Here is a 21,885-nt window from a genome sequence, read left to right as displayed (position 1 = left end):
GTAATACTAAGGCGCGCAAGAAGGGAATTGTCCGACGCACCCTTGCTGGGATTATGCTGTTGTGATGGGTTCTAGCTGCAGAATACTGGTGTACAAACATAACAAGAGGCCATAGAGCTAAAGCAACGCCGACAAGGCGGACGGCCCAGCAGCTGGGAAACTCGATACCAAAGATTAAGTGTGGACTAAGTGAAAGTGACAACGGCTTCGTTGTTTTTGTTATGGTGCCGATGGGTTAGCTACGGTACTTGGAGCTTGGGGTGCTTGGGTCCGGCTGGAGGTAGTCGAATTGACCGTCTTTAGTGTCCCAGCCAACAATTTGCGCCGAGCACATGCACACACATACATGAGAAAAGGTATCAGACGACGGTACGGACATGCAAAGGGCATTCGGAGGTGATGGTCTTTGAACTGAGCGCCGCGGCGCTGTCCGTTCCTCTAGAAATGCATCCTTGGCCACAGACTAATGACTACAGTGAGAGACTGAGAAACTGAGAGCTGGGACTCGACTCGACTCGAGCTCGGCCGAGGGAGTGAATGAAAATCGAACAATGTAACGGCAGCAGTGTCCCGAACCAAGACATTCCCTAGGGTAATTATGCCAGGTTCCATGTTCTCTCATCTCAATATTGTCAGGTCTCGTATTCCACAGTCGACGCTGGGTGCACATGGAGCCGAGAGCGAATCAGCAGGCTGCGTATGTCAGGGCAAACATATTAGTACACCAAAAGTGATTAAACTGCTGATCCCTGTGAAGCGCCGGGTGGCTGACTGAGTGCCCTTTCAAGTTTCTCATAGATTTGTATCTCTCCCTGACATTGATTCCGAATAATAACCTTACAGAAAGAAACAAGTCCACAGTTACACTCTGATGCATGGTTTACTGCCCCTTAGGTACCTGACTTGCTGGTAGGTACTTGTGTCAAAAGATGAAGGTGGCCAGTTTCTATGTCTAATTGTTGTGCAACGTACCGGTACGAACCTACTTTGATGCATGAACTGCTAAAGAGCTTGCTGTAATTAAGGTCCCAGAAACGTCAAACATGATCAGCCACGCTGTCAATCTAACATAAGGTAACAGAATCAACAGCCTGGACAGCTGTGGAGTGACATGAAATGTTGCAATCTCCTAATGACAACCCCTGCTCCAAATGTTTTTTTTTTTTTTGGGAGGGACGGATAAGTCACTGAGATGGAGATGTATTTTAAGGGTCCTGGGCTGAGTGCCTGAAGCAGGGGCCCTTTTTACTGGGTCAGCACTCAGCTCCAGACTCCCGTCCAGTGTAACCCAACTCGCCAAACAAAACAAAACCAAGCCGACCGCGGCTGTGAGAATCCCTGCAGGGGAACACTCCAGTCTCCAGCGTGCATGCCCTCCCGCTATTGCCCTGCCTTAGCACACCACTCACGCTGCAGCTAGTGGTCCAAGGTCGCACTTCCCCGAGACCGGCACTCGGCGGGGGGAACTTCGGGAGACGGACGGTTTGTTCCTTCCTGACCTGAATTCTAGGTACCTTGGGTCCCCAGGGCAGGTCCCAATCCACCCTGGTCGTCTCCTTCCGAGTCCCGTCGGTGCCATCCAGCGCCAAGCCCGGCGACCTTAACTTCAAATGTGGGGGAAAGAAGTAATCGCGGATCCCCGTTTCGTCAATGACAGGCCCCTGCCATTGAATCTCTCCTTCGGACCTTTGCTGCCGCACACTTGCATCCTCGACCTTCACCACATCTTCAGCAGATGACAACTGGCACAGCACACTGCCTCGGCCGTTTCAGCATTTCGGTGCATCCATGACACGCCCGCGAACCCGACTTTTCAACCTTGCTGTCCATATCCGGACAATCGGGATCCCCCAAGCTCCACGCGGAGGAAGCTTCACGCGAACAGCTCCGGGGCTGACGGCCGCCGTGACGTCAATTCTTGCCTTGTCCGTCCTCGTGGGCTACCCTGCAACCAATATCTGCATATTGAACCCACAAGCAACCAAAGGTAGCACAGCATTGGCCGGTGCCTGTAGCCGTGGTCGTTATCGTCTCTGAAAGCTGTTTCCCGGACCTGATCCGACTGTTCTCCTGGCCAATGGCATAGACCAATTGCCTACGGACGGGCCAAGGAAGGGAAACTGAATGAGAAGACAGCAAGAGCCACGGAATTGGCTGCTTCTAGCCGTCACTCTATCAATGGATAGCACGCAGGTTGACAAACCGTCAGCAATCATGAGACATGTGGTGCTTGCTATTGGTTGTATGTCGCTCGCTTATCGTCTTTCTGCTGACTCCTCCAGATCAATGCATCATACATAGGAAATATGTGGGTGTTCGCGAACATTGTCATATTCTCATTCGTCATAACGTATGAACAGCTATCTAGTTATCGTTGAGCTCCAAACATCTACAGCATCTGCGCGAATTGCGGCGATACTGAGAATTGGCAATTGATAAACTTGATCGTGTCGTTGCACCAGTTGGCCTCCTTTGTTCCGGTGCCGACCATTCTTGCCTTGTCCGAGGCCTTGGCCCCCTTCTTGAGCGTGCCCTGCAATGTGCTCTCGAAGTCGCCCTTCACAATCGTCAGGTCACCCTCCAGCTCTGCCAACACTTCGCCGCTTTCGCTTCGGAGCTCGAACTTGCTGATGCCGTGGTTGATCTCCAACGGGCTGGGGTTGTACACCTTCATCGTGTTGACGAAACCACCGCCACGCTCCGCAGAATTGACCTGCGCGATCTTGGGGCCGCCCATGCCAACGATGGGCACGTCCTTTGCGTATTTGACCTTGGCCGACAGGCCGAGCGCCTTGATTGTGCAGTCGCCGTTGTCGAGTCGCAACACCAAGCTCTCGTCGCACATTATGGCTTTGACGAACGCCATGAAGGCAGTGCGGTCGAGGATCTTGATGAGCTGGTCCTTGACGACGACCTCCGTACCTCCGGACTTGGTCTTGACTTCGGGAAGATCCAGCTTGCCAAAGCAGCCGCCGTTAAACATCATGTCAACGGTCATCGGTGCCATTGTCGCGCCCATGGGTCCGGTGCCCGTGACCCTGCTCACGATTCCCATGACAAAGGTGCTGTAATTCGCACAGCAGTCAGATTGTGCCACAGAAAGCCGCCAAATGCATGCGCAGGAATGACTTACTCAGCTGTGGGCTGCGAGATCTTGATGTGTTCCACCTCCAGCTTGGAGCGGTTGAGAATGGCCTGGGTAATGGCGTCCATTTTGGCTAGTGTGCTGATTTGTGGAAGCGCTAGAGGAGTGGTGACGTTCAATAAGCTGAATTGGGATTTGTTGTAAGTGAGACTTGATTATGACAGTTGAAGTTGATTGATGAATTGGTACGGAAAGCAAGGCGAGGAACATTGGGTTTTATACACGCTTGCCATCTCGTCCAATATCCTGGTCATCACAACCCAGATACGGCCTCACTGTCGTCAGAACGAACACATGCAGCTTGAGCTGCCATGCCATGTGCTACTGAGCTGCCACAATCTCACTTTTTGCCTCGGAACCTGAGTCTCGTCTCCAACAGAACCCACCGCCACAACACAGTTCGCATAGCTCTTCGCATAGCTTGCTACCCTGCCACACCCCGTCCAAAACTTGACAAGGCCTCAGGGGGTTTAGAACGGGCAGTCCATCAGACGAAGAATGGTTGCTATTCGGTGAGCCCAACACTTCGGATAACACCCCTGCGCGTATGACAGATCGATCAACCAACCGATCCTCTGCCTGGAGTCTTGCCCCCCTCTCAAAACGGCAATGCCCTGTGCGGTGAAACACCAATGGAGAGCGAGGGTTTCCATCACGGCTCAGAAGCAGGAGCCAGCTCACGCACACAACGCAACGCACCCGCACCCGCATTCGCACAGCTCTTTTCGACGGCGGATCCCGCAATGCGAGTGAATGCTTCTTCGTTGGTTTCCATTTCGCTTGGACGTCCCGTTTCGGGAAGCATTGAGCGCTTACCTGCCCTTCTCTCCCCCCACCTTCAACTCAAAAAACCAGTGGAAGAGAGTCCGGGGACGAAACCCGCGCCGGCCGGCGGCAACAAGAGTCTCAGTCTCAGCCTCAGCCTCAGCTCTCTCTCTCTCTCTCTCGCATACTTGACTTTATTCTTTCCCGACCCGCATGTGTCAGCGGCGCAACATCTGCCAGCCAGGTCCCTTTTTGTTACGTTCCAGAAAGTACTCGAACTTAAGTGGGTAAAAGAGGCGATGTGAACACTGCCCACCTCGCTGATACCTCCCCGAGGGCTGACTCGAAATGTTTACGTTGAGGAAAAGAGTCAGCCAAGAGGGTTAAAACACGTTTTGCAGATTAATGCTTGAAGCTGCTAATGCGGGGAGTGGGTAAAGCATCAATCTCGGTACGCAACGTTGGGGAAGAAGGAGAAGTTGTGAAGTTTGGCATGTGCTCTAGTCTTTTCACCGAGGGACGTTGGTGTGGAGGTGAACGAGAAGAAGGTGCGGGATGTTAACTGATTGGCGATGCTTTTCCCGGCAGTCGTAAACTCAACCCTCTAGTTAGTAGGGATGAGGTTGCATCGCGAGGGCGGGGGCGGTGGATGAATTTGCCCAGCTAAGGTGAAGGAAGTAAGTGTGAAGGGGTTACGAATGAGAAGGAAGGGAATAGGCTTCGGTCCCATGTGCGCCAGATGGATGATGCGGAGTAAACACTGCGTAATGCTGTTCCCCCTTTGCCTTTATCCACGACTTTCTTTGGTAGATCGTTTTGGGTAAAGTAGGTCTAGCTGGGGAAATCGAGATGGTAGGAAGTTTTGGGACTACGTAAACCAAACATTCCAGGTCAAAGACACGCAAATACGTTTCCGGACTCGTAGTGGACTCGGATCTGAAATCGAATGGGAGAAACTCGTGGAGATTCATCGCTCTTTTATTATCGAGCAGGAAAACTGGGTAAAGGGAAAAGACCAACAGAACAAAAACAAGCCTCTCTCTGTCCCTTCACCTCATCGAGGGGACCCTTTTTGTTTTTCTTTCTCGGATTCACTCCCCTCACAAAACTCCACAATCGCCAAGCCCGCCCTACGCTAATCTCAACCAAATCCTCAACCGCCGGATCCCAAAATCGTCGTCAAGTCATCAACCGTTCAAACAACACCTCTTCTGCGCCGCCGACCACTTTTTTTTTTTTTTTTTTTTCAATTTCACTATGCGCCAACCGCCGTCCCGCCCTACAGCCGTCCCACCAGCTTCTGACTCCGATCCGATGCTTGTCTAAGTAACGAAATGAGATGAGCCAAGCAGAGACTTTTTTGTTTTTTGAACAACGGTCAAAGCAACTTCATACTCGGGAGAGAGTGACGAGAGGGAAGAAAGAAACCAGTCTGTTCTGTCATGCTTGCATTGCGGCACAGAGAGCCCTTACACTCCAGTAGCATCATCGAAAACAATGGCCGCCTTGATGGCGCTCTTGTTCTTGATGGACTCGAGAGCTTCGCCAAACTGCTCGAGCTTGAACGTCTTGTTGACGATACCCTTGGTCTTGACTTTGCCCGAGTCAAGGTAGTCAATGGTGGCGGCTGCGCGACTGTTAGAATGTCTGGGCCAATGTGCCTATGCAAGTTGCAGGCACACAGAGTTTGAAGATCGATACGTACGGAACATGTAGGTCTCGGAGAAGGAGCCAAGGATCGTGATCTCGTCACCGAAAATCTTGGAGGGAGGCCATGATACACGGGCAGAGCTGCTGTAGACACTGTTGTTTGACACATCAGCAACCATGTATGCTGAAACGATGATTCGCAGCCTTACCCGTAGACGACGAGCTTGCCACCGCGGCGGACGTAGTTGATGGCATCCTCGAGAATCTTGACGGAACCAGTAGCCTCAACGACGACGTCAAAGCCGTATGGGTGGTCCTTCTGGAGCTGGGTGAACTGAACCTGGGGGTCGGAGCGGGACAGTTCAATGTAGTTGTCGGCAGCGTCCAAGCTGCGAGCGAGGTCCATCTTCAAACCTTGAGGGGCCGCGATGGTGACATTGCAACCACCGTTGTGGCGCATGAGTTGAGCGAGCATCTATATTACAGTACATCGATCAGTCATTGGTGCACGGAGTGCAGGGTGCACTCTCCCGGCCGAAGTGGACTCACGAGACCGGTGGGGCCGGCGCCGAACATGAGGACGCTTGATCCGAGACGAGGCCGGATCTTGTCCAGACCGTGGCAGGCACAGGAGGCGGGCTCGAGAAGGGTGGCATCGACATCGTTAAGGTTGTGGATCTTGAAGACCTTGCCGGCAGGGTACGCGCAGTACTCGGCGAAACCACCGTTCATGGTGACACCGTGAGCCTCGAACTGCAAAGAAAGTGTTACTTTAATATCTGTCCGTATAAGTGGTAAAGCGGGGTCCAACATACGTGCTCGCAGAGTAAAAGCTCTCCACGTCGACAGTAGAAGCACTCATTGCAGAGTTCGCTGTTGTCGGCAGCGACACGGTCGCCGACCTTGAAATCCTTGACTTTCTGCGTATTCATGTCAGCAGCCATTTCGTCAGACGTTGTGGACAATAGCTTTGCTTACAGGTCCGACAGCGGCAACAACACCAACGGTCTCATGGCCAGGAATCAATGGGAATTTTGCAATGAACTCTCCCTCGTGAATATGCTGTACATAACGTCAGTTATATCGCTCGTGGCATGACTGGAGGCCGTGAGGTTTGGGAAGTTTTACCAAGTCTGTGGCGTCCGTGTCAGTCGTACAGATCAATGCAAAAGATCACTCTCGACTTGTACAGTGTATGCAGTGGTACAAGAAGGTAACGGTTTACTCACCAGTGCCACAAACACCGCAAGCTCTGACTTTGACCAGAACATCGTTCTCCCGAAGCTCTGGGAGAGGAACTTGGACAATTGACCAATCCTCGGGCTTCTCGTACCTGGATGAGGGGTCAGCTTAGCGCCATTGGAGGGGTAGATGGCCCAGCGACCAAAGTTGCGTGAACTGCCATGCTGACCCGATCATCATTCGTGGTCGCAAGAGGGGAACCATACCGGAGGGCTTTCATCTGCTTGGGAAGGTTCGACATGTTGAAAGACTTTTGACCTGTGTTCTGGGGGTGGTAGGCGTGCTATCGTAGCTTGATACCCAGTTAGCGAATGCCAACAGTATAAGTCAAGCTCAGCCGGTGTGTTAGGGGAAGCAGAACAACCATGGAAGCTAGCAAATTACACGAGGGACTCACTGGAGGACAATTGAAGTGAGGGGAAGCTTGATTTAGTGCTTCTATGTGAAGCTCCCGGAGGTGGGATGGATAGCTTTATATAAGGCCTCCTTCGAGCAACGTGGGGAATGGGCGCATCTTGGGACAGATATGGGACCAGGGTCCAAGGCGTTGTTGGCTGGCGTGTCTGAGGTCAGGGTACTTGCATCTAAATCCTCCCTTGGACTTGCATTGTACGCTCAAATCGGCGAGCTTTGATAGCTACACCGAGTCCATGTACCTCTTCATTCGTGCGGTGCCATCCGGCATGTTGGCGTAGGTAGCTACATCCCGCGTCCGCAGACGCATCCTCGACCATATCGACGCGCCACTCGGCCAACAAATGATGGTACATACACGAGACGGCATGCCATGCCTCTAGAAAGACCCCAGCCTGGTCTGGCCAAACATTGATCGGTGAGGATGTAAAGCACCTGAGAAAGACCGGAGCTGTTGGCAGACCACAGAGCTGAGCAAAGTCTAAACCCCCCTGTCCGTCCAAAAATTGCCCCGCCCCCAGACTTTCAGCGGAGTTATTGCTGCAAACCTGGCGTCATCACGCAGGGCAGGGCTGCCACCAGCAACCAGACTTCAAGCGCGGGAAAGTCGGGGGGTAATGGCTTTGGGGGGCAATCGAAAAGCATGGAGAAGAATCGAAGTGTGAGGGGCAAGGCCATGGCAACGCGTCCGCGATCGAGCTTCCAACAACTGCCAGGCAGTCCAGCTGTCTAGCTCATCCCATTGAACGGGGTTGAGGTACTATCATCGAGCCACTTAAAGAAGCGAGAGCTAGCAAGCTGCAACCAAATTGAAGAGTGGAGAGCGTGCAAGAAGTCCTGGTCTCCAATGATAAGTGTGCGTACCAGACAGTGACAACACCACTTCCCACCATCAACAACACCATCTCTTCTTTTCATTTCCGCCAGGAGGTCCACTTGGACACCGCCGCAGTGCTTATTCTTGCGCATCCGGCACTCTTCCCCTGGCACACTGCCTCAACAAAACACTCATAGAGCCGGGCCAAGGAGAGTGGGAGCGTGGTGACATCCCATGGCACATGACATGAACTTACCGTAGTCTGTCTACTCGTCTCGACCTTGCCCGGCACCCAGGCTCTTGCTGATATCCGCGCCCGCGATTCTCTCTCTCCACGCACTATCCTTGGAGTGGCCCCCTCGCCGGTTGTTCCCCGGTTTGCTGGCCTTGTAGCGCCAGCCCTTGGCGTGGAGACGCTGCCTCCACATGGAGTAGACTTACGTACCGGGTTGGTGCGAAGACAATGGGATGGGCCGTTGGATGCTCTGATATGATTTTGAGTCTCTGCCACCCTGAATTTGGGCTTGGTTTGCTTTTGGTGGCTCACAGCTTAATCGTGTCTCTGATTATTGTTCTGTACCACAAGGTGCTTGGTCATGATGGAATGTCCGTATTTGCTGGCGCGGCAAGAGTAGAATCGAATTTGCTTGCAGCTCCCTAGATTAGCAGGTGGTCTGCCGCTGATGGTGTGGTGAAACTGTGTGTGAACCACGAGGCGGGTTGAGCTGGATGAGGCATCGATTGGGATAGGTGACTTCTATGGCAAGTACTCTTGCCCAGGATCTTCTCTTCCCTTCTCATCCCACGGCTCGGGGGTATCGAGGTAACTGCGTCCGGAAGCTGGCACAGGTGCAGAAAGGAGGCCAGGTACGTAGGAATGAGGGGGAGGGGGATGGACCCTACCCTCTTCGTGAACAAGGTGCAAGCAATGGCACCCAAAGCCACGGCAGGACGTTGAGGAAGGCGTCCTGGTCTCTTCTGAGCCAATGCGGCACATCTCACTTGCTGAGACAAAAACGCACAGCCAGACAGCATTTACAAAAGTGTGGGGAGGGTGCTTGAGTTCCGACCTTACGCGGGGGCACAATTGAGACTCTCGCCCATTCGGCGTCCAGAAACCTGGCAGTCATGAGATTTACGCAGTCACCGCCACTTCCCAATGGCCATACTGACTCGCCTCGGGATTCCTCCAACTGGCCATCCCGTTCAACTTTCGAGGCTATCACGCATAATCGCTAAGGCAAGGGAACATCACGCATTGCTTCTTTGCACAAGAGGGGGGGGGGCGGCGCTACACACAAAACGCACTCATGTCTGGAACCATACGTTATTCGTGCGAAGCCTGCTGAAGCTATCCTACGTGCGTCGGCGCTTACCCCAGGCTCTCAACATTCCTTCATAGACGGACCCCTTTCTCGTCCATCCTCGACTTGAGAAATGCTTTGCGCATGTTCTCATTTCTTTTTTCTCATCTTTGCCTGCCCTCGACATGCAGAAGGGGTCTTGAACGTGGCCTCTCGCAACTTCAGCACCACCCCACGTGCTAGCCGGCAGACACTGCTTGCTCATCACAGCGTGGTAAGAAGGACAAAAGGACGTTTCACAGTTTGGAGGAAACGGCACAAAGCCGCAGGCTGCAATTCATGACCTTTTGATGCAAACGATTTCCGAGGATCTAACCTCCAAACTCCCACGATGTTTCCCCCGTTGTCTGTGACGTTAACAGACGCGCGACTGTTCCGGCCATCCACTTTTTAGAGTACATGTCGGTGCCTTTTTGTTTCTGCCAATGCGTCTCGAGAGTAAAAGCCGATAGGAAAGAATCCTCTTACGAGGGGGGAGCGGCGCCACGGCCACGGCCAAAGCCACCACGGCTATAAAATGTGTTAGCAAAAAAAGACGTTCCGACCCATACCTGCGCCGTATCGACATGGCGCATAGCGTTCGAGGGATTGAGGCTCACAATTGGGGCTCGAATCCACCAGGGGCACCACCCTCCTTGCCGCCCTCGCCAGCATCACGGCGGCGGTAGCCACCCTCACGGTCACCACGGTCACCTCCACGGCCACGGCCGCCGAAGGGTCTTCTCTCGCGCTCGCCCTCGCCGAGCATGCCGCGGGGGGGAGCGTGGGAGCGCTGCTGCTTGATGTGGGTGGCGGGGACAATCTCGGCGGGAAGGTGAAGCCACTCGCGGAGGTAGTCGAGACCCTCGGGGGTCAGGGTGTAGTAGTAGTACTGCCACGAGAACTGGGTCTTGACATAGCCGCGGGAGGTGAGCGACTGGCAGGCCTTGACGACGAACAGGTTCTTGGTGTCGATGTCGGGGTGCTTGGGGAGGTTGAAGTCCTTCTTCGCGACGAGGACACCCTCACGGAAGAGGTACTGTAATTTTCGTCGTCAGCAATCGCTATCCTCCCTATTTTTCAGCACGTCTGAAAATTGTAAATCTAACCTCGTGGATCTTCTTGCGGTCGGCCTTGGGGATCAACATCGTGGCGGTTGTCGTGGTCGCTGCTGGTCGATGAGTGGGATGTCTGATCGAGCGCTGTCGAGAACTAACAAAAAGTTTCGAAATTCGTCGTGGGAAGGTAGAATAGCCTAGTGGGCGTCAACCCTACGCGGAACGGACGAAGTGTGGGGCGCTCTGATGGCACGCAGAGTAGTCACGTGTAGATTACACCTGATGATAAGTGAATGTATCCTCAAGACCCGCCACACTTCCTCAGGGTGCTGCGCCTCACTCAGTAGCTAGGTATCTGCGATAAGCCGGGCTGATTTCACAATCATTCTTTTATCCAAACACTGAACAACTGCCTGCCACTTCGCGTCCTCGTCCCGCCTCGACATCGTCGCCTGTACATCGATTTACTATTGCGTCGGCGCAAATCGAGAAATTAATTACTTCGGCCACGGAACTACAGCATTCTTAACTCGAAAATGGCAGTCAAGAACATCAACGTATTTGTCAGCACGTTTGCTGGATTGGGCCTACCATCGACACTGGTGCTGCCCGTTCCCTCGACGACGACCCTATGCGATTTGCGACATCAGCTCGACGAGCGACTGCCCGCCACAGACAACCGCCTTATCCTGACGACCGTCTCCAACAAAGAGCTGTCAGCTTCGTCTACCAAACCAGTATCATATCTTCTATCATCCATCGACGATGACTTTGTTTCTTTGCGACTTTCAGTACCGCTTTGCGGTGGCAAGGGTGGTTTCGGGTCCCAGCTTCGAGCCGCCGGTGGTCGCATGTCCTCAAAGAAGAAGCGCAACCAGGGAGATGCTAACAACTCAAGCCGAAACCTTGACGGCAGACGTTTGCGGACCGTCACTGAGGCCAAGGCGCTGGCTGAGTACCTCGCCATCAAGCCAGAAATGGAGAAGAAGGAAAAGGAGAAGCGTCGCGAGAGATGGGAGCAGATTGTCGAGCTTGCAGAGAAACGTGAGGACGAGATCAAGAACGGCAGCAAGGGTCGCCTCGACGGAAAGTGGGTTGAGGACAAGGAAGAGTCTAACGAGAGAACCCGCGAAGCGGTACTTGCTGCTATGAAAGCCGGAAAGTACAAGGACAACCTTCTCGGTACGTCGCAAGGATCGACAGGATCAGAGGAGACGGACGAAGAAATGAGTGAGGATGAGCAGGATGAGGAAGGTGGCAGCTCGAAGGAGTCAACACCACCGTCAGAACCGGCAAAGGCACCCAAAGACAAGCCGAAAACGTTCTTTGGATTCGATGAGGACGATGAGTTTATGAGTTCTGATGAAGATGAAGTCAAGAGCAAGAAGAAGTGAGCTGTCGAGTCGCATCGCTTCTCATAATCTCTTCACTTTCTTGCTTCAACTATCTTCATTACACTGCTTGGCCTGCGCAAGGATTGCAGGGACAAATGGGAGCGCACGGAGTTTCTGGTCAGCCGGGTTAAAGGAACGGTATCAAGATTCAAGTTTTTGTACAAGTGATCAAATGGGCGGACACTACAAATAGTTTTCACGAAATCATATTCGGCGCCCTGGAGCGTCATCAGCGTCATCGCACGACACGTCCTCCAATGCTCTATTTGAGGTCTCGATCCATCTTGAAGTAATACATTCGCCCGGCTCCTCCGTCTAACCTGCTCATAACAGAGTCCAAATTCGCTTATGCGTCGAGCTTGACGGGGAAGTTGCCGGCCTCTGCTACGTGTCAGTATGCGTGCTTTTGATATACGGACGGAGTGCTGACCTCTCTGCTCGTCCCAGCGGGTGTACCAGCCAGAGGGGCACAGAGAGCGGTAGCCGAGCCAGAACTGCGACTGGTTAGTTTCTTTCAATTTTTTAACATAACTTGCGGACGGTCCGGACCTGGCGGCAAGGGGCGAAGTCCTCGCCCTTGGCGTTGATGCACTTGTGGTAGTCGACGTAGTTCTGCCAGCAGTGCTTGGTCTGGTTCATGTTCGGGTAGCGGGCATCGGTGCCTATACAAGTCAAGTCAGATTCACGTCGCTCATCATTCCCGCTTTCAATTGAGGTGACGCTATCGCGGGTTTCGGTGGTTCTGGTGGAGGGTTCATACCGGCTATAGTGATCATCAGTTAGCCTCGGAAAAAAGATCAGACCATACTTTGGAGAGGGATATTTCTTCAGCGTACCGGTAACGAACTTGAAGGGCTTGGTAACGAGCTCCTGATCGTCGGACATTTTGGCGGCTTGCGAGTTCAATTGACTGGGAGTCGAATCTGGTGATGGGGTCGAGTGGGCAGCGGCGTGCGATCGGTGTTGATGCTATGAGAGCAATTGAATGGTCGTTTCTGCACCGAGAGTCAGGTGGTGACGGGCGAGAACGGGTGGATGCCTGAAGATGGCCAATCGGGCCTCAGGCATTAGGAAGGTGGGCCGAGCTCCAGTCCAACATCAGACCAGACCGATGGAAGTGCAGTCCAACTTCTAAACACTCATTTTGAGATCCAATCCCGATCAACTACGCTCCCTCCCGCCGTACCGACAGGACCGAAAAATCTCCCCTCTTCAGAAAAAAAATAAAATCGTCAAAATGCGTCCTACTCTCGGTCTCCGCGCTTTCCGCCCGACTCTGCGCATGATGTCCCCCGTTCCCGTACGTTGAAATTTCGCCGGTCCGGATGAGCGCAATCGCTAATTCTTACATCTCCCCTTAGGCCGAGGACCAAGTCGGTACGTCGACACCCGGCCCCAGCCATTGAAAGCTCCCGCGATATCGGATACCGATTTCGACGTCAAACTGTGGTGTTGCGAAATGGCTAGCAGGAGCTGATATTGTTGATTCCAGGCCACACCGTCTCCCAGAGACTGCGCAAGCTCCGCCAGATCCCTCCCGAACTGATCCCCCTCGGTACGTCATTAGACATTCAAGGTTACGTCAAATTGTTGTTGACGACATATAGGTGTCGTCGTTGGCTTCGCTCTGGCCGCTGCCACCTACTCCGTCGGACGTCACTTCATGACCGATAAGACCATCCGTCTCAAGCGCCAGGGCAAGTCTGCCGCCGACGCCGGCCACGGAGAGGAGCACCACTAAGCGAAGGTTATGAGGACGACGGGAGAACGGTTGACCATGGCGCTCGTGTGTTATTAGGGAGGATTAGTTTGTATAAGTCTACGACAAAGACAGATCAAAAGGCACCAGAGACGCTGCTTTCATTTCCTTTCTCATTGTGCTTCTCCGCCTCGAGTATTAGAGAAAAGCTGTGCCCATTTTATATCTCAGTAAAAGCATGTGAACGCCGTCGCTATGTAATTCGAAAGAGGTTTCAGTCGCCTCCGTCCACACCACCTCATCTTCACTCTGGTCGTGGTCCCGCAACATCAAGCCCCTCCAAACCTTGCATGGGGTCATCCCCACGCATCTCAATCTGTGCCGTGCCCTGGTCCGTTGCCAACCCATCCTCTTCGCCAACAGCATGCTCTGCCAGCCATCCCTCCTATGATGGACGTTAGTACGTGATTTGAAGGCTCGATGAGGCAGCAATATGAGCAAGGATAGAGACATAGTCACTAAGTGGCAGAAGTGGGAGTAAGGGAAGAGGAAAACAAGAAGTATTAAGAATCGCGAACATAAGATTATATGAAACATATACTGGGGGAATAACTGACCTGTTCCCAGACAGCCTTCTTGCTGCCCAGGCCTTCGTCTGCGCTCTTGGGAACTTTGGCGGCTGACACCTTGATGACTCGCCCGAAGAATTCTGACTGATCCATGTTGTCTATGGCTTCTTTCGCGTCCTCCGTATCTTCGTACTCAACATAGGCGAAGCCACGATGGGGATCTGTTGAGTTTGGCTTGTCGTTCTTCGGCAGCGATACATCGGCGATTTCTCCAAAGGGGATGAATGCATCGTGAACGTTAGCGGCCGTCACCACTGAGGCCAGTCCACCAACGAAGACGGTCGATTTCCAGCGCGCAGCGTCCGTCATCTTGACACAGAATGTAATTGTTCGGCGCTTGTTGTATTCGTCAACTTACTCGGCAATGCCTTGATAATGAACGCGGCTACCTTAGGTGACAATTGAGTGAATCTTTCTGATAGTAAGTGGAGTTTCTGCGCAAGAGCTGTTGTAAGTCTCTATTGGCTGAAGTGGATTTTAGCTACTTGGAGCTGTGCCGTGGTTCTTTGGGTGTCTTAGCTTTGAGTTACGTAAGCAGCACACAGCGACAGTTGATCGCTTCTTCCCGTCCACTGAGGTACCGTAACTTGAGGTATACCCATCTTCAATACTGTGTTTGGACATAATCTTCTGCCAGATACCCCTGCTTCTACAGGCTTGTTTCTGTCCACCTTTACTTTCACATCTTGATTGAGAATGTATGGGATTTCCAATGGAAGAATATATATCATGAAGGTGGCCGCTTATGTAATGCATTCCCTGTTCTTGCTGCTCTCCGCCTCCAACTCTCCCTGCTGTGATGACGATGCACGTGACGCCACTTTTCCTGCTCGAGCCAGTTGAGAGGTGCACGGTCCAGTGCTAGGGGGGTATGGATGGCTGCGATTTAGGCCTTGGGGAGCTTGGGATGGGGCTGCAATCTGGCATCATATTTCCCTAAGGGCCAGCGTGCACTGTGACACAACCGCTTCAACGACTAATAGCCACCTCTCCCATAAGGCTTGGTTTTACTTTTCTCAACTCCAGAATCTCGGCCCTCCTCGCCAGATCTTCTTGTCACTGTCACGTCAACCAATGCCAATTCGCAGTTAGATTTGTCTTTATTAGACTGGCCGACTTCCCTTATAGCAACGTCTCCCCCCTCCCTCCGAGTGCAGTCCCGGGGACTGAGTGATTCTCGCAATCATGGTTCGCCTTCGCGAGATCCCAAGGACCGCGGCGTTCGCCTGGTCCCCCGACCCGTCGAAGCCTCTTTTGATCACCGGCACTAGAGCTGGAGCTGTCGATGCCGACTTTTCTGATGAGACCAAGCTGGAGCTGTGGGACCTCAACCTTGACAACCAAGACCAAGGCCTCGAGCTGCAGCCCATAGCTAGCATCAGCACCGACTCGAGGTAGGCTTTGCTGCCGCACTACAAATCAAACATCTTGGCTCACGACACTTAGATTCTATGACCTCGCTTGGGGACCGGCCGATTCCGACCACCCGAGGGGCATCATCGCAGGTGCCCTCGAAAATGGCTCTCTCGACCTGTGGGATGCCGAGAAGCTCATCGACGGAGCCGAGGATGCCTTCATGTCCCGCACAACGAAGCACACCGGTGCGATCAAGTCCCTCCAGTTCAACTCTCTCCGACCGAATATCCTTGCGACCGCCGGCGCAAAGGGAGAATTGTTCGTTTACGACATCAACGACGTGGAGAACCCATTCCGACTGGGAACCGCCGCTGCTCGCGCGGACGACCTGGAAGTTGTCGCATGGAACCGCAAGGTAGCGCACATTCTCGCTACCGGAGGTTCTGGTGGTTTTGTTACCGTCTGGGACTTGAAGACCAAGAAGGCCTCTTTGACCCTGAACAACAACAGAAAGCCCGTCAGCGCCATTGCGTGGGATCCCAACAACTCGACGAAGCTCCTGACCGCCACCCACGACGACACCGCTCCCGTCATCTTTCTTTGGGATCTCAGAAATGCCAATGCGCCCGAGAGAACGCTTCAGGGACACGAGCAGGGTATTCTCTCCCTATCTTGGTGCCAGCAGGACAGCGATTTGCTGCTTTCTTGCGGCAAAGACAACAGGACTCTGGTGTGGAACCCTCAAACTGGAGAGAGACTGGGAGAGTTCCCTGAGGTTACAAACTGGACCTTCCTCACTCGATTCAACCCCGCCAACCCCAATCTTTCCGCTACTGCTGGTTTCGACGGCAAGATCACCGTCCAGACCCTTCAGAACACTAACCCTACGAACACGCAGGCCGCTACTAACAACAATCTCGATGGTGAAGACTTCTTTACTAGTGCTCAGACACAGCCGCAGGGAGCGTCGTTCTCCTTGAGCCAAGCTCCCAAGTGGTTTGAGCGTCCAGTGGGAGCTACCTTTGGCTTTGGTGGAAAGCTTGTCATTTTCAAGCAAAATGCCCAGCAAAAGTCCACCAAGATCTCCATCTCTCAGTTCTCGGTTGACTCGTCTATCGGTACCTCCACGGAAAAGTTCGAGGAGTCTTTGCAGTCAGGCGACATCGTTGGTCTCTGCGAGTCTCGTAAGGAACAGGCTAAGACCGAGGAGGAGAAGGCCGACTGGCTCGTGATGGAAACCCTTACTGGCGATAACCCGCGGAAGCGCATTGTTGAGTACCTCGGATTCAACGAGGAAGAAATCACCAACGGAGTCTCAAGCAAAGAAGAGGCGAAACCTGAGGATGCCGCGGCGGACAAGGAGGAGGACACGAAGGAGGCAGAGAAGTCCAACAATATGTGGGGCGAGGCCGACGGAGAAGGAGAGGAAGACTTTTTGTCGAATCTCTCTGCAACCAAGGGCGCCAAGACGGACAGCCCTTTCCACCTGCTCGCTGACACAGATACCACAGTGGAGAAGTCCATCACCAAGGCTTTGATGCTTGGAAACTTTGCAAAGGCCACTGAGATCTCACTCAAGGAACAGCGTTGGGCAGATGCTTTCCTCATTGCTAACTGCGGTGGCCAGGAGCTGGTGGACAAGGTGCAGAGTGCCTATCTGGCCAGCAAGGACGGTGTCCCAAGCTACGTCCGCTTGCTTGGATCAGTCATTGCCAAGAACCTGTGGGATGTTGTCTACAACGCCGACCTCGAGAATTGGAAGGAGTCAATGGCCATTCTTTGCACGTTCTCTGACCCCAAAGAGTTCCCGGATCTCTGTGAGGCTCTTGGTGACCGCATCCTCGAGAACGGCTCACGCAAGGATGCTTCTTTCTGTTTCCTCGTTGGGTCAAAGCTTGAGAAGGTCGTCTCCATCTGGATCACAGAGCTTGAGGAGGCCGAGCAGGCTGGCATGCAGGAGCCTAGCGATGATTCGACGTTCTCTGTGCACGCTCGTTCACTTCAGCACTTCATCGAGAAAGTGACCATCTTTCGTCAAGTTACGAAGTTCCAGGACTCTGGAAAGGAGCAATCTGCCGACTGGAAGCTGTCAGCTTTGTACGAGAAGTACACGGAGTACGCCGATATCATTGCCGCCCACGGTCAACTCGCAGTTGCCCAGAAATACCTGGACTTGCTGCCCAAAGAGTACCCCGAGGCGCAGCTGGCAAGGGAGCGCTTGGCACGGGCTACGGGCAAGGCCGCCGTCTCGCAGGCCGCACCAAAGGCGCCGGCTGCTGGACGTCGTCCGGGACAACCCCCTGCGGCGACCAACCCCCGGGCCACCCCCGGTTATCAGCCCTACCAGCCCACTGCTCCTGCTCCGACTCCTGTCGGTGCTAGCCCGTACGCGCCAACGGGACCGGCTCTCGTGGCAGCAACCGGACCGGCAGCTGCGTCGAACCCGTATGCCCCGGCTGCCCCGGCGATCGGTGGTTACACACCTACCGGCCAGTCGTCCTACGCCCCGAGCCAAGGCTACCAGCCTCCCGTCGCTCAGCCGGCCTACCAAGCACCCTCGGGCTACGGACCACCTCCCTCAAACTTCGGCTCGGTGCCGCCGCCGCCGCGCAACTCCACGCCTACTACGTCCTTCCGCCCCAAGGAGAGTTGGAATGATGTGCCTCTGGTTGCCAAGGCACCCCCTCCAAGGAAGACCACTCCTAGCGTCGCTCCAATCTCTTCGCCGTTCTCTCAGCAACCTAACCAGCCGGGCCCCCCGCCTCAGAGCCCGTACGGACGCACTGGTTCAACGCCTCCTCCTCCGCCGCCCAAGGGCCCTGCCCCGCCTCGTGTCACGTCTCCTCTGGCCGGACCTCCCCAGACTTTCCAGGCCCCGCCTAGGCCAACATCATCGGCATCGAACGCATACGCTCCTCCGCCCCCTCAGCCTGGCGCGATGCCACCACCTACCATGCCTCGCACTGCTTCGCCATACAACCCTCCTCCATCTGGCCCTGCCCCCTCTAACCGCTACGCGCCCGCTCCCTCGGCCCAGCCGCAATCAAGCCAGCCCCCCTTGGGGTCCTCTATGCCACCTCCCGGAAGCCAGCCTCCCCCGAGAAACCCCTATGCGCCGCCGCCCCAGCAGCAGAGCACACCGTCAAACCAGTACGCGGCTTCGCCGTACGGAGCCCCGCCTACAGCAGCCTCGAGGCCGCCCACTGGCCCTCCTCCTTCCAACGGGCCCCCGCCTGCTGCCAGAGCCCAACCGACCCCTCCTCCCCCGAAGGCGGCTGCCCCGCCCAAGGCCAGACACCCAGCCGGTGACCGGTCGCACATTCCAGCTCACGCCCAGCGACTGGTCGATGTCCTCAGCTCGGATATGCAGCGCGTAGCTTCTCGCGCGCCTTCATCCTTTGCTGCACAAGTCAAGGACACTCAAAAGCGCCTCAATCTGTTGTTTGATCACTTGAACAACGAGGAGCTGGTCAAGCCTGACACAATCGATCAACTTTGTGCTTTGGGTGAGGCTATTGAGCAGAAGAATTATGAGGTTGCTCACAAGATCCAAGTCGAGATCCAGCGGGACAAGACTGATGAATGCGGTAACTGGATGGTAAGTTCGCTGCTACAACACTTCGCTTATTATGTACTAATATCTTATCACAGGTCGGTGTGAAGCGTTTGATCAGCATGAGCAAGGCCACTCCATGAGTGCCTTCTCGAAGTTAAAGGGATGGGATGTCATGGGACATGAGATGTTGATGATAGCCAACTGCGCTTTTACGTATACATTAGAGCTTAAATCGAATGTGGAGACTGTGATTGAATGCATGCAATTCTGCCGTGGTTGATGTTGTCATGATCTGATCGCATAACAGTGAAAACTGGAAAGCGCATATTCGGGTGAGAGATTGAAAAGCTCAATCTGCTATCTGATGATGTTGACGTCGAGACTACCAGTTATTTAAATATCGAGGCGACTACAATTGTTCTCTGAAATGGGAATTGCAAGTGGTTGTCAAGACTTGTTCCCAGTACGTTTTCGTGGGAGGTGAGAGGTTTGGGTGGCTTGACTCAGGTAGAGCTCCCTTCCTACCTACCTTAGGGGTAAGCTTGCATAGATAAGATAAGCAAGGGCGGGTTAAAGCCAACATCATCCACAAAACGTCACACCTCGACAATCTGTCACCCCACAGCCAACAAACCAAATCACCCACGATGACGGAGTCAACGCCAGAGGATGCTGCGGCTCAGCGCGCAGCTGAACAAATTCGCCTGCGCAAGGCGAAGCGCGAGGCAAAAATTCGTGCTGGCGGCACCGCGAGACTCAACAAGATCACTGGTCTTGGTGGAGGATTCCAGCGAGGTACGATGACCGAATCCTCTTCGACAGTTTGCGAAACTGCAGACACCAGTTTCAAGCTTCACAAATGCTGACTCTCAGTTTGTTTGTAGATGAGCCCGTATCGACACCTCCCTCAGCATCATCGTCCCCAGCTCCGGCCACGTCAGGTCTGCCGAAGCCCAGCGTGAGCGCCGACCATGCAGACCCGGAGGAAATCGACATCTCCCAACACTACTACGAACCAGCCTCGACACCTCGTCCCGCTGCCGCTGGACCGCCCTTCGACCCGAACTCCATGAACGAGGACCAGCTTCGACAGATGATGCTCGGCTTCGAGGGCCCCGGCGCGGGGGGAGCCCCGCAGAACCCTTTTGCGGGCCCCGGTATGGGAGGAGGCATGCCCGGCGGCGAAGACGATCCCTTGATGAAGATGCTCTCGCAGATGATGGCCGGTGGCGGCGCTCCCGGCGGAATGCCAGGCTTCCCGGGCGCCGGCGGTGCGCAGGGTGGTTTCCCCGCGGGATTCCCTGGTATGCCAGGCATGCCCGGTATGCCTGGTATGCAAACACCCGAACAAGCCAAGGCCGCTTCGTCCGCCTACATCTGGCGCATTGTCCACGCCGTTTTTGCAATCTCTCTTGGTCTCTACATCGCCCTCACAACGACCTTCTCCGGCAGCAAGCTTGAACGCGAGCGCACGGCGCTGTCTTACAACTACCCCACCGGCAGCGATGAGGCAGTCACGGACGTTAACAGTATGGAGAAGGGCCGCGAGATCTTCTTCTGGATTTTTGCGACGACCGAGGCTGTCTTGCTTACGACAAGGTTCTTCATTGAGCGTGGACGCGCACCCCCGCCGGGCATGTTGTGGACCGTTGTGGGATTCTTGCCTGGTTCGATCAAGACTTACGCCGAGACTGCGTTGCGGTATGGACAGATCTTCTTGACGGTGAGGAGCGATATCCTCGTATGTGTGTTTGTCTTGGGTCTTGCTTCGTTGATTCGTGGATGAAGTCACCGGTTTGAGATGATCCCCGGGTTGGGGGCAAGTTCTAGGTGGAGGGCACTTCAGTCGAAGTTGATTCTGACCAGCCTCCCGGAATCATAGTCAATATACTATTTCTAACTAGAGTGCAACCCATCGGTCTTGAAGTTTATTGAAGCCCAAAGCGCTCTTTTGAGAAGTGGTGCAGATCTTGAGTGGTTATGTTTCGACTCAGTACAGTGTGCCATTTGCAGGCATTTGATCCTAGTCTTATCTTTGAAGACAAATTTTTCCTTGTGTGTAATTTGACCAACGATACCATCGTGCTGCTAGGGCTGAAACTTCGGCAGAGCACTATCGTTTTCAACTGGCCTGAGAGCCGCGGCATAAGAGGATACATGCTCCAAGTTCAGGATTGTCTCATAGGAATCAGCCAAGTCATGTTCCTGGTCGCATCATATAAGACAAGGCTCGCGGAGCGGTTCTGAGGATCCATCTGTGCCGTGGTAGTTGCGGACACGGAGGCGGAGGCGGACCCGGATAATACCAATATTGCGCCTTATCCGGGCATACTCAACAGATCTACAAGGCGACGAGCGGGAAGTTAGAGCTGGCAACAGAGGCACTCGGCCGAAAGTCCGCAGTGACTTCAGTGTCATTGTTAATATCATTCACTTAGGTGTGAGGGTATAGTGCTGATGCATGGCGCAAAGGCTCTATGCCCTGACCGCCTACTTCCTCATACTCAAGTGCCGTGTCCGTATTCTTGGCTTTAGGAGATTTACAAATGTTAGTCCGCCCGGAGGCCGTCGTTAAGTTCAAAATATCCCTGTTATAGTCGCTGGGCTAGGATAGCTCCCCGGGATCGTTGCAGATCCATAATTCTGTAGATTTTGTGATTAGAGGAGTTGCCCGAAGGCCACCGCACAGCCGGTCATTTACAATCCGAATACTCCAAGCGGGTGTAACATCCACCCTGACTCCAGCGGAGCCTTTGACGGATTTTATTTTGACGGAGAGTAATGAAGTTCCCGAGCAGCCTCATCTCCAACTTGAGA

The 21,885-nt window shown here is 53.9% G+C and overlaps 9 protein-coding genes across 9 annotated transcripts; 4 read left to right on the top strand and 5 right to left on the bottom strand.

The window, feature by feature from the left end:
- Window positions 1–2,170: 2,170 nt before the first annotated feature.
- Window positions 2,171–3,380, bottom strand: BDZ83DRAFT_613584 (uncharacterized protein). The gene is made up of 2 exons (XM_060507765.1): window positions 3,134–3,380; window positions 2,171–3,065 (listed from the first exon to the last, which is right to left on the bottom strand). Exons 1-2 carry the CDS (start codon window positions 3,211–3,213, stop codon window positions 2,390–2,392), a joined length of 756 nt encoding a protein of 251 aa, XP_060367222.1. The 5' UTR covers window positions 3,214–3,380; the 3' UTR covers window positions 2,171–2,389.
- Window positions 3,381–5,137: 1,757 nt separating this feature from the next.
- BDZ83DRAFT_613579 (alcohol dehydrogenase GroES-like domain-containing protein) lies at window positions 5,138–7,094 on the bottom strand. The gene is made up of 9 exons (XM_060507764.1): window positions 7,009–7,094; window positions 6,790–6,893; window positions 6,689–6,693; window positions 6,539–6,622; window positions 6,376–6,480; window positions 6,110–6,313; window positions 5,770–6,035; window positions 5,616–5,713; window positions 5,138–5,537 (listed from the first exon to the last, which is right to left on the bottom strand). Exons 1-9 carry the CDS (start codon window positions 7,041–7,043, stop codon window positions 5,380–5,382), a joined length of 1,059 nt encoding a protein of 352 aa, XP_060367221.1. The 5' UTR covers window positions 7,044–7,094; the 3' UTR covers window positions 5,138–5,379.
- A 2,614-nt stretch (window positions 7,095–9,708) lies between these two features.
- Window positions 9,709–10,524, bottom strand: BDZ83DRAFT_717915 (Plectin/S10 domain-containing protein; the record flags this gene model as incomplete). Its single annotated transcript, XM_060512002.1, has 4 exons — window positions 9,709–9,806; window positions 9,866–9,907; window positions 10,091–10,415; window positions 10,486–10,524. 4 exons carry the CDS (start codon window positions 10,522–10,524, stop codon window positions 9,709–9,711), a joined length of 504 nt encoding a protein of 167 aa, XP_060367220.1.
- A 446-nt stretch (window positions 10,525–10,970) lies between these two features.
- Window positions 10,971–11,828, top strand: BDZ83DRAFT_750183 (telomere stability and silencing-domain-containing protein; the record flags this gene model as incomplete). Its single annotated transcript, XM_060513892.1, has 1 exon — window positions 10,971–11,828. The coding sequence occupies one exon, from the start codon at window positions 10,971–10,973 to the stop codon at window positions 11,826–11,828; it is 858 nt and encodes a 285-aa protein (XP_060367219.1).
- A 346-nt stretch (window positions 11,829–12,174) lies between these two features.
- Window positions 12,175–12,713, bottom strand: BDZ83DRAFT_750182 (cytochrome c oxidase subunit 6B; the record flags this gene model as incomplete). Its single annotated transcript, XM_060513891.1, has 4 exons — window positions 12,175–12,209; window positions 12,259–12,322; window positions 12,378–12,490; window positions 12,665–12,713. 4 exons carry the CDS (start codon window positions 12,711–12,713, stop codon window positions 12,175–12,177), a joined length of 261 nt encoding a protein of 86 aa, XP_060367218.1.
- Window positions 12,714–13,065: 352 nt separating this feature from the next.
- On the top strand, window positions 13,066–13,569 carry BDZ83DRAFT_750181 (uncharacterized protein; the record flags this gene model as incomplete). The annotated part of the gene is made up of 4 exons (XM_060513890.1): window positions 13,066–13,128; window positions 13,190–13,205; window positions 13,321–13,383; window positions 13,436–13,569. The coding sequence occupies 4 exons, from the start codon at window positions 13,066–13,068 to the stop codon at window positions 13,567–13,569; spliced, it is 276 nt and encodes a 91-aa protein (XP_060367217.1).
- A 262-nt stretch (window positions 13,570–13,831) lies between these two features.
- BDZ83DRAFT_649745 (peptidyl-prolyl cis-trans isomerase E) lies at window positions 13,832–14,465 on the bottom strand (the record flags this gene model as incomplete). The annotated part of the gene is made up of 2 exons (XM_060510307.1): window positions 13,832–13,972; window positions 14,145–14,465. The coding sequence occupies 2 exons, from the start codon at window positions 14,463–14,465 to the stop codon at window positions 13,832–13,834; spliced, it is 462 nt and encodes a 153-aa protein (XP_060367216.1).
- Window positions 14,466–15,341: 876 nt separating this feature from the next.
- Window positions 15,342–18,486, top strand: BDZ83DRAFT_551117 (WD40-repeat-containing domain protein; the record flags this gene model as incomplete). Its single annotated transcript, XM_060503493.1, has 2 exons — window positions 15,342–15,550; window positions 15,603–18,486. Coding segments are annotated over 2 exons (3,093 nt in total), but the record flags the coding sequence as incomplete, so codon positions are not given.
- Window positions 18,487–19,715: 1,229 nt separating this feature from the next.
- On the top strand, window positions 19,716–20,854 carry BDZ83DRAFT_649743 (uncharacterized protein; the record flags this gene model as incomplete). The annotated part of the gene is made up of 2 exons (XM_060510306.1): window positions 19,716–19,863; window positions 19,953–20,854. 2 exons carry the CDS (start codon window positions 19,716–19,718, stop codon window positions 20,852–20,854), a joined length of 1,050 nt encoding a protein of 349 aa, XP_060367214.1.
- Between the last annotated feature and the right edge of the window lie 1,031 nt (window positions 20,855–21,885).

This window comes from Colletotrichum acutatum (assembly GCF_030867785.1).
Source record: "Colletotrichum acutatum strain CBS 112980 chromosome Unknown BDZ83scaffold_26, whole genome shotgun sequence".
Classification (NCBI taxonomy): Eukaryota; Fungi; Ascomycota; class Sordariomycetes; order Glomerellales; family Glomerellaceae; genus Colletotrichum; species Colletotrichum acutatum.
This window is presented reverse-complemented; position numbering and strand designations above follow the sequence as displayed.